Consider the following 11300-nt stretch of genomic DNA (forward strand, 5'->3'; position numbering starts at 1 on the left):
AAAAAATCATCAGATTTTTTTTACCTTTTCTGCTATTTTATTTTATTTTTACTATTCACCGGTGTAGATAAGCCCGACACCGAATTGAATTACTGAGGAATGACTACATGAGCACGAGGCACCACCGCACCAGTACAAGTACAAGGAGGCATGCTTGTTGGTTAGCAAACTCCCCAAAAGAGATAAGTATTATTATTTCAAACGATTGTAAGGCCCTGGTTGATTAAATGATATGCTTTCCCCCGCAAAAGAAAAAGTACAAGAGGCATGCGGCATGGCGTCCATGCATGCTGCTAGATGACGTGTACCCTTGAGCGGTTCAGCCTGTTCATCCTCTCCAAAGGGAAATAAAAAAAATGTCCACGTGCATCGAACCGGACAATAGGCCAGCCCACTGCCCATGCCATCACGTTTCATGCAGCGGGGGAATATTTTACGGGGACATCGCAAATTTCGCATCTAACCCACCGGTAGCCGAGAATTACAACCTTGAACAGGGAAAATCCTTGCAAGCCATATTTTGAAGAAGAATCATGCAGACAACCTTTTCTTTTCTTGACAAAAAAACCACAAATCCACAATGAATCATCAATCGTTGAAGATGGCTACATGAAGTTTACTACACACACAGACAGAAAAACCGACCAGGACCTAGAACAAGAAGCCGTGTTTCACTTTTCTTCATCGGAACAACACCCGAAATAAGGCCGAAAATATTGACCTCGGAGAAAAAAAATACATGGCAGGGTCCTACATCGAAATTGAGCAAACCTCAGTGTCCTTGTCGGTAAAAGCTTCGAGTCGCGTTAATCCAAAGCGGTTCATAAGAAACGCACATCCGCCTCCCCTGTTTCTCCAGCTTCGAGGTATTCCAACCAGAGCAGAGAGAGCAGGGCGCGAGAGGCTGCAAGCGGCCGCCGCCATGGAGAACGAGTTCCAGGTACGGGGATCCCTCCTTCCCAGTCCTATTTCGAGCTCGTGTTTCGGCCCTAGGATTTAGAGGGGTCGCTGCGTCTAGAAAGAGAAAGATTCCTTCGTTTCGGGGCGCGATTCGTCAAGGTTTTCCTTGATTTTGATCTGCTCGGTACAAGGGTTTGGGTAGGAATAGGCGATTGAAGTGTATGTATAGTCGAACGCAAGAAGAAGGGACTGGGATTTCCTCCCACCAGAGATTGGGGGTTAGCAGATTTTAGGATGGAGACCATACATGTGAATCTTCAGATTACTAGACTAGATTAGATGTATGCTCTTCAATTAATCGATTTTCCGGCCCAGATTTGAAACTTGGAGATTCAGATGTGTAGCATGAGTTGCTCATCAGTCTTCCTTCCCCTGTTGGAGTATACCAGTACCCACACATGAACATATTGAAATGGAAAAACCTTCAGTGATGTGAACGTAAAGCTTTTAGCAAAGCTGCTTTAAATAGTCATAGAGAGTTCTGCACCAGCACTGTAACATACAAGTCTTTCCACCCGAGATACTAGTAGTAAGTAGGGAGGAAGGCCTCTTCAAACTTGCTGGCACTTGGGTGTTTGATGTAGTCTCATACAACAACTGTATGAATACTGGTTTAGCCATTTCCCAGTACATCCACTTGTTGTAGAGTTGTTGTTCCAGGTGCAGGATGAAGCTTGTCAATTGTCAATCTGTCTAGTGCGTTGTAAATTACGTTGATTTTGCAACCAAGTCGGCTGCTGTTACGAGAAATTCCATTATTGCTGAGGCTGCGACTACCACTGCATAGACAGAAGAGAAGTAGTAAATCACATGGTCTGTAAGAACATAGACCTGTACCACACGCCAAATCCTCTGTATCTATCTATGTGTTACCCCTCCCCCAACCCCACCCCCACCCAAAACGCAAGGCTGTTTTACAGGAGTAAAAACTTATGATCTGTAGACTTCTGCAGCTAGGTGTACTGAAGGAAGGTCCATGTAAACCATTGTACTCATACAGTTGTTTACAGCTAATTCATGTTATAATTAACTTCCTGCATAATTATAATACAATATCTCTTACTTAGGATGGCAAGGAGGAGGTCATCCAAGCATGGTACATGGATGACAGTGAGGAGGACCAGAGGCTTCCTCATCACCGTGAGCCCAAAGAGTTCATTCCTCTTGCCAAACTTTCAGGTCTGTGCATTTGCTGCTCAAATCACTTACTCTTGTCTGTTTTGAACTGTAGTCAAATAGTGCTGGTAAACCTGCTGGATGCTAAAAATTGTGCATATTATAAATGCCCAGAATTAGGTGTTGTAAGCTGGAACCTGAATGCTGATGACTGGGAGAAAGACGAGAATCTCAAGAAAATCCGTGAGGCCAGGGGATACTCTTATGTGGTTTGTCATCGATCCTTTTTGGCTACTTACTGTTGTGTGTTCCCATTTTGATTGGCAAGCGTAAAACGTGTGCAAGTAGTAGAAACAAACATGTGTGACAGACATATTCTGTTTTCCCTCTTGCAGGACATTTGCGACGTATGTCCAGAGAAGTTGCCAAACTATGAGGCCAAGCTGAAGAACTTCTTTGAAGAGCACTTGCATACTGATGAAGAGATACGCTATTGTCTCGAGGGCAGTGGTAGGCGCCTTCTTTATCTTTTTTGAGGCATTTTGGATGAGAAAGCTATAAACTGTTTTATTTCCAGTAATAATCATGGTGACATTCCTTTTTTAACGCGATTTACCTATTTGTTTTCTTATATTGTCCAGGATACTTTGATGTGAGGGACCAAAACGAACAGTGGATCCGTATAGCAGTTAAGAAAGGTGGCATGATTGTTTTGCCTGCAGGAATGTATCACCGCTTTACATTGGATAGTGACAACTACATCAAGGTATCTTTTAACTTTCTGCTTTTGCTCCCACCATGAAGTGTTGGTCTCCTTAAGACTTGTATATACTGAATGAATTAAAATGACTGAACTCTGTATTACTTGCGTGTAATTTACTTTTGTGAATGAATCAGTGATAGCTTTCAATAATTTGAATTCGACAACAGTGTTACTTATCTTTAGTCTCACTGCACGTAATTCGAAACAGTACTTATCTTTTTAGTTTTTACAACAACATTTACTGCTGTGTCTTGTACCATCTCTGTGAAGTTAACTACCAGCCGAGAGTCCTTTCATTGATCATATATTCATATCATAAAGATCTTTTCCTTTTCCGTACTCCACCCAATAAGGAACATCATTCTAAATATGGACCTCTGAAACTTATGTTTTTCTTACTATGTTGTGCAGGCAATGCGGCTCTTTGTGGGAGAGCCTATCTGGACGCCATACAATCGTCCCCATGACCATCTCCCAGCCAGGTACTTTCCAGAGTCTTCAGTTCTCTTCTCTGCGTTCATTACTCCATTTCCCTTATAATCTCCCACTATTCTCCCCCTTGCTCTTACCGGATGTGACTGCACATGATTTCAGAAAGGAGTACGTCGACAAGATTATCAACAGAGGTGGGAACCAAACCGTCGAAGCTCGTTGACGGCTTCTAGTGTTCGGCAGCGAGCGTGTCTTCTGTATGTATCTACATATCACACCAAAAGTTACTGAATAAGATGTGTGATTGGCTTTCGCCGTGTACTCGTACCAGCATCGATCCTGTATCACTTGTGTGGTTAGTTTGCAACATACCCGTTCGAAAATCTTTGCTGAAACTTCTTCGCCTGGCGATGATGCCTGTATTGAATAATAATGATCCAGTGTCAGCAATGGTGTGACGAAAACATATTCATGTTCGTCTAAATCCCTGAGAAATGCTGCGTAATAATTGCTGAAAGCCATGCCTGTGTTCATGATCAATCCCCTACCTGATCTCGCGTTAATACGTTTCGTGTCTCACCTGCTGACCTTGTCCCGTCGTATTCAGAGGGACTACTAAATCTTGGCAATTGTACTGTGATAAGTTAGTTTGTCCACACGTCTATAAACACTCTTATTGCTGTGGGCTGTACGGAGAAGGGAAGCTGCTAGAGCAAATTGTACTGTGAGTTGTACTATGAGAGTGACTGAACATGTTTCTGTCCATTCCTAGAGCCGACTTCCGGCACTGGTTTCCGGTCCCCTCCGTCAAGAACAGCTGCCAAATGTACTCCAATGAACTATCATCATCATGTCTCTTGAGGCTGTTTGGTTTGGTGCCAATATTTGGCATGTCAATGTGTTGACCAAGTCTAAAAACTTAGCTATCAATTCGTTGGCTGCCAAATTTTCTGGCCAATCTCTAGAAAAGTCGCCAACTTCTACCAATTGTTGGCTTGCCAAAATGCCAAATATTGGCATCAAATCGAGTAGCCTCGTAAGAAGAAAAACTTAATTTGGGCATGAAAGAAGAAAAACACCCAGCTCCAGCAGATGCATATATGGTGACGTGGTTTAAGAAGAAGTTAGAGATTCCTAATAATGAGTTTCTATTTAGATAATTTGGGCATGAAAGAAGAAAAAAACCAGCTCCAGCAGATGCCTATATGGTTATGTGGTTTAAGAAGAAGTTAGAGATTCCTAATAATGAAGATTGAAGGGTTTCTATTTAGATATACTAGTAGATTGGCTATCTATTTTTCTCTCCAATCTCTAGAAAAGTTGCCAACTTTTACCAATTGTTAGCTTGCCAAAATACTGTGACCATGGACACCCGTTCGGACGGGCATCATCCAATCATATCTCTCAAATAAGGCGGACACGGAGACATCCAACCATATCCCTCAAAATAAGACGGACATAGAGGCATCTCGCCGGGCAGACATCATCCAAACCCATCGGAGCCCATCGATGTGGCCTCTTTGGTATTATCATCGTGCTCCTCCTCCTCCTCCTCCACGGCCTCGGCCTCGATCTCCTCGAAGAGCCAGCCACGTCGTGCTTCGTTGATGCGGAGTGTAGACCGTCCCGTTCATGTCAACATGCTCTAGGTTCCCGCGGTAGCGTCGGAACGGCGGCGACATCCCCACGCTTCGCCTCTAGTTGTGCCACGACCATTGCGTTTGGAGGAGGACGGGTTGTGAACTGGGAAGAGTGGGGCGGATTGTGAAAACGCACGGGCTCCAATTAAGTTTTGGATGGGTACGAGGTGTCAGACGCCAACGGTGGACGTCGTCTGAACTACCCTGGAGAGCTCCCCCGATTTGTCGCCGGCCTAAGGTTGTTTCAGACATCCAACCCAAAATGAGGGTCTGAATTGGAGGACTAAAAGTGTCCAGACCGTTCAATCCAGACAACACACAGGGGCAATTTGGTGAGCCGGGTTGAAGATGCCCTGATAATAAAGTGTACAAAATGAATGACGAAGCGATCATTTGAGGCATCATTCTACACAGAAAGCGACAAAATTGTGCAGATGCATCTCACCGTACTAACAAACAGAAAAATGACTTGAGAGGCGGCTCCTTTTTCCTTTTCCTTTCCAGAGAACACACGAAAAAGCCCGGGAAAAAGAGCAACTTATGTGTCCCAGGACGCCGAGTATCCGACCCAGAGTATCGGCTCACTGCAAGTTGCAGCCAATCACGAGCCCGGAAAAATGGCATATGAAATTTGTCGCCGTCGGCCGCCTGGCGCACCCGCGCGTCTGTCGACCGCCGATTGGTCGCCTCGCCCACTTGCGCCGCGCGCGACAACCTCAGCCACACCCGCACCAACCCGCCCGCGCTAGCTGCGACCCGGCCCCGGCGTCCAGAAGCTTCCGAGCCGGCCGGTCACGAACGCGCCGCGCTGCCCAGAACCTTCCGTCTCATCCCCCGTCCCGTCGCGCTCGCTCCCGTACTCGGCAGGAGTATTTATCAGCGAGCACCGCCCACTTTCCCGCGGAAGGAAAGCAGCCAGCCAAAGACCACCTGCGTTGGGTGCCACTGTGCTAAGCAATTCTTTGGATTCTTCCGTTTGCGACAGGAGATCGCTGGTTGTTTGCTTGCTCGGCCACGAGGAGGGATGGACCGGGTGCTGCTGCCGGTGAGGGTGAAGGAGGAGTGGCCGCCGCCGCTGCCGGAGGAGGAGGAGGAGTTGGAGCATGGGGGCCTGGCGCCGCGGCCGATGGAGGGGCTGCACGAGACTGGCCCGCCGCCGTTCCTGACCAAGACGTTCGACCTGGTGGCCGACCCGGCCACCGACGGCGTCGTCTCCTGGGGCCGCGCCGGGAACAGCTTCGTCGTCTGGGACCCGCACCTCTTCGCCGCCGTGCTGCTCCCGCGCTTCTTCAAGCACAGCAACTTCTCCAGCTTTGTCCGCCAGCTCAACACCTACGTGAGTCTCCCCTCTCCTGCTTGCCTTACTCAATCATTACTTGTTCAGTTAACCTGCACTTGCGAGTCGCTTGCTTGTGTCGCTGCAATCCCGATCTTGCATTTGTAGAACCAAGATTTTAGCCGAGTTGATTGAGCAAGAGATGAACGACAAATGACATGATGGAATGTCAAAGCAACATTTCGTGCTCGTCTTACAACTGTGGTGGTGACTATGGTAGTCACCATGAATATTGGTATGCATCTGATTCTGGAATAACATAAATCGTACAAAAACAAAAATATAAGGTGGTTTAGTTTGGCAACTGGGTACGAATTGTGAAAGAAGAGTTACGTTCATTCTTGAAAAGTGCACCCGCAAAAAATGAAGAGGAAGAGCGAGCTCTTTTACAGCTGTTCTCTGCATCAGCAGTAAGCGGTTCTATATGCCAGTGAACGACGGTACCGTGATTCTTATTGCTTTGTGTGAAACTTGAATATGTACAACTAATTACCAGCAAAGAAGCTGCAAACTAGAATTATTTGTTCTTGGCTCTGGTTTCAAGGGTGAACATAGCTTGAGCTCTTCAACAGACTACAATAACTATTATGGTACTAGTACAGTAGCGGATAGCTAGGATTCTTTCAGTATCTCTGCCACTATCTGATCACGCAAAGTCAGGGTGAATCACTGGATTCAAAGGGAAATAGAGGTTGTTGCCAACCCTTTGGCAGAGGCATGTGCATGAAACCTTATTTCCTGAATTACTCTCTGTACTTCAGAACAAGGAGATGCTGGGGGACTGAATAGTCTGCATCTCCTTGGCGAACATATTTAATTTCTGACATACTCTTTCTCCAACTTCTTACTGTGTAGCTAGATGGATCAAGACACCGGCTGAAGCTACAAGAACCTGCTTATTTGTTCTAGAAGACTCCTTTCATCACCATCAAGCAATATAGTATACTACTACCTATTCTTCACTGCTTATAAATTTGGGCATAACACTATGTGAAACCCACCATTTTATATTGTGTGAAGTATGCCATGTTAGTTGAGCTTTGCTGCTTGTGGCTTGTGAACTTGAGCTAACTGCAGTTGTTCTGCTACTCTTTGTGCTTCTCGAAACTAAAATAAATATGTGACTTGTTCTGCAATCTGCAGGGTTTTAGAAAGATCGATCCAGACAGATGGGAATTCGCAAACGAGGGTTTCATTCGGGGCCAGAGACAGCTTCTAAAGATGATAAAGAGAAGGAGGTCATTGTCCTATCTCCCTTCATCACAGCACCAGGCCCTTGGCTCTTGCCTCGAGGTCGGCCAGTTCGGATTCGACGAAGAAATCGAAGTGCTAAAGCGTGACAAGAACGCCTTACTCGCAGAGGTGGTGAAACTGAGGCAGGAGCAGCAGAGCAGCAGAGCTGACATGCGAGCCATGGAAGAGAGGCTGCACCACGTCGAGCAGAAGCAGCTCCAGATGATGGGTTTCCTGGCAAGAGCGATACAGAACCCTGACTTCTTTCTCCAGTTGATCCAGCAACAAGATAAACTGAAGGACCTCGAGGACGGTTACCCGACGAAGAGGAGGAGGCCCATCGACGTAATGCCGTTCCTTGGCCCTGAGGGGACCAGTCAGAGTGAGCCACTCGAGTCCACATTCATATTTGAGGACAGGGAATTTTCAGAGCTGGAGAATTTAGCCATGAACATTCAGGGGATCAGGAAGGGCATGGAGCATGACAGAGGTGGTCGGAATCAGGGCTGCGGTGAGGCCGAGCTGACTGACGACTTCTGGGAGGAGCTGCTGAGTGAAGGAATGAGGGATGAAGCTGAGATTTTAGAGCTGGAAAGGAGGAGATCTAGATATGTCGACGCGTAGCGCAAAAGCTGGGTCATCTAAGTAAGAGCGATCCAAAATCTACTAGAATTCATAACCATTTAATATATATACCATTGTATTGATAGCTATATTGTATATTGTAGTGCAAATTTATAGTCATAGACTGATTGTATTGCGGTTCCACACCGATTATGTGGTTTATATCTAGTGGTATAAATACTGTCCCTGCACTCTCATCGACGGTTTCTTACTCTGATGATCTTAGTTCATACTCGGGCCTGCTGACTGAATTATTTTTCTGGGTTTGGAAGCTGGAACCGAAGCCTGTTGCCTAGTGTGCGTTGTAATCATTTAATCTGTATAACCATTGTATTGATACCTCTATTGTATATTGCAGTACTAATTTATAGTGATATAATGGTTGTATTGCGGTTCCGGATCATTATGTGCTATATTAGAAAAAACATCCCTTAATTCTTATCGACAATTTTTTGAACTCTACTGATCTTAGTTCATGCTCAGGCTGTCGGAATGAATGATTATTTCTTGGTTTTGGAATTTGCAGCTGAAGCTTTTCTGCGGGGTGTACATTGTACTTGATATATTTTGGTGAACGCTAGACAAACTAACACACAATTCCTCGTGCATATATGTGGATGAGAGGGAACCTTCCAGAATGATGCTGTTTGAACCTGAAATTTACATATACACGGATTAGCTAAAATGCCATTATTATTCTTATGACATTAAAAAGGTTACATACAAAAAATTGACAATCAAATAAAATTGAGAAAAACTTATCTTTTTTATATACTCAACTAAGTTGAACAAAATAGAGGAAACACAGTTTAGAATTAAAAAATTAGAAGCATGTTATTTATGAAAAATGATTATTTCGAAGTGAATTATTAAATGAAGCCGCTCAATATTTTATGGGGAAAAATGTGAATTGAAAGAAAATTAGAAGAATATAAAAAAACCCAGAAATACTCCTATGAGTAATTAAAATACGGGAATTCAAAATGTTATTGCTATGCATTTTTAGAGTTTCCCTTTTTTGTATACTTACCAGAATATTCATGTTTTGCCCTAAATTTTCCTATTTTTCTGATTGGGTTTCAACTCTTCCTACCGATTAGGCGGACACATGTGAGAAATAATTTCCATGTCATCATCAGAACCGCTTTCAGTAGAGCAAACAACCAAATCTAGATGTTATTGACACCCGAGAGACCAATTTTTTTCAGTACTTGAGTTGAAGGACCAAACTTAATAAGACCATGGCATGTTGCTTGAGAAACCCGATATATCGTTATGAAAATGACAGTCTAACCCCCTTCAAGCAAATAAATAAATCAAACGCAATATGTCTCAGGCTCTCAGCTTATTCTCCTAAATTGAATTGCAACACAAGTTGTCCTACACAGGAAACACTGTGTGCATAACCATTAAATGATCGGGATAATGACGAAAGAGAACTAACTTATTCTTAATAATATAAATCAAGCAATGAATCATAAGTAATATACGCATAGGTCAGCCTGTTCTTGCCAATCAAACTGTTACACAAGTGCCTTCACAGAAAGCGCGGAGCGAATAACCGCGTCATAAACTGGATAGTGAAAGAGAACTAACTTATTCTTGATACGGCACCGGAATATATTCCTACGAAAGCATAAAGAAGTAGCAATCGAGATGAGGCTACTCTTTTCTCTTTCTACATAACCATATCTACCGTATATACTCCATCCATTTGAAAATATAGTGCATGTTAGATTTATCCAAAGTCAAAATTTGTAAAGTATGACAAAGTTTTTTTTAATAAACTAATATTAACATTTATATGCCATGAAAATATGTTTCATGAAGAATCTGATGATATTGATTTGGTGTTGTTCTCTTTCCAAAAACTTAGTCAAAGTTTACAAATTTTGACTTAAGGTAAAAGTAAAACTAATAGTATGCACTATTTTTGTCAACACAAAGAGAGTACATTTTTTTTTGCGGGGGCACAAACAGAGTACTACACATGCTTGCTTGTGCTACTACATGGCCAGCCAAAGGGCGACACGTACACGCGAATTTCACTCGAAAAGAGCTCACCCGAATCAGCTCCAAATTTAGGCGTGCGACCTTTCGGAAAGCCCCCAAGCATATGTTAATCTTGGCCTGCAGGCTGCAGCGGCGTGATATCTGATATGGTGGGTGAGTGAGCGAGTGAGCACGCCGTGTTCCCCTTTCCTTCCTCCTTCCTTGGGACCACTCCACCCCTCACCTTTGAATTATTCTCGCGCATCAGCAGCTTTTGTATATCTAGCTAAGCGGACGGACTATCATTAGCCACGGGAAACGCTCCATAAAAAGCCCTAATCACCCGCCCCACACCAGCAACGCCACAAAGCTCCCGCCCCCCTAATTAACCCCCTCCCCCCTCTTCCTCTCTCTCATAGCTCTCTCTCTCTCTCTCTCTCTCTCTCTCTCTAGCTATCAAGATGATAGGTGGTAATTATGGCTCCGTTTGTGCACCACAAGTAGATGAAGCTGCCAGCATGATCTGAAAGCTATGCTGCATGTTGATCTTGATGGTCATCTCCATCAAGATTGAAGAACATGGCTGCAATCAGGTCATGTGGCAGCTTCATTTTCTAATGGTAGTACACCCAGCTCGACGATGATGAAACGCTAGAGGCCGATCGGCAGGTTTGCAGCTTCTCCCCAGCAAGATCTACGAGAGGAAACAAGCCCACCGTCCAGGTAAGATCAGCAGAAAAGGTAGGGTTTTCAGGATGGGAGAAGAAGCCATGCATACAGATAAGAACGATGACCTAGATGCAATATTCTTGGTTAATTGCTTGTGTATTGTTTAGAGAGTGCAAGAATATGTCTATATTGATGTTACATGTCGACCAAATCTGGTCATTTTCAGGTGCGATTTGATATATGGCATCTTATATGTTTCACCATTTTAATTAGCAGTGATGGGTACCGTGCCCGCAAGAAACTGTGGGATCTGATTAGATCAACAAGCAATCAGGTAAGAGATCACTATCTTATCATAGTGTCCCTGCCCGTGCTAGAACAGGACTGAATAATATATATACTATAACATACTCCTACACTTCACAAATCCATACATGCGTGTGTGACGTGCATATATACACACATGTACTACATTTAGAGTTGCTTCTACCCAAATCCAACATCAAGGTCACGCGAGTTCATATGAGAGCTCATG

The 11300-nt window shown here is 44.2% G+C and overlaps 1 protein-coding gene across 1 annotated transcript; it reads left to right on the plus strand.

Annotated features, from left to right (window-relative positions):
- The first annotated feature begins 785 nt into the window (after positions 1 to 785).
- Positions 786 to 8292, plus strand: LOC119292822. Its single transcript, XM_037571517.1, has 9 exons — positions 786 to 940; positions 2028 to 2139; positions 2251 to 2345; positions 2472 to 2586; positions 2718 to 2842; positions 3251 to 3321; positions 3434 to 3491; positions 5543 to 6247; positions 7391 to 8292. The coding sequence occupies exons 1-9, from the start codon at positions 923 to 925 to the stop codon at positions 8102 to 8104; spliced, it is 2013 nt and encodes a 670-aa protein (XP_037427414.1). The 5' UTR covers positions 786 to 922; the 3' UTR covers positions 8105 to 8292.
- The last annotated feature ends 3008 nt before the right edge of the window (positions 8293 to 11300 follow it).

This window comes from Triticum dicoccoides, chromosome 4B (assembly GCF_002162155.2).
Source record: "Triticum dicoccoides isolate Atlit2015 ecotype Zavitan chromosome 4B, WEW_v2.0, whole genome shotgun sequence".
Classification (NCBI taxonomy): domain Eukaryota; kingdom Viridiplantae; phylum Streptophyta; class Magnoliopsida; order Poales; family Poaceae; genus Triticum; species Triticum dicoccoides.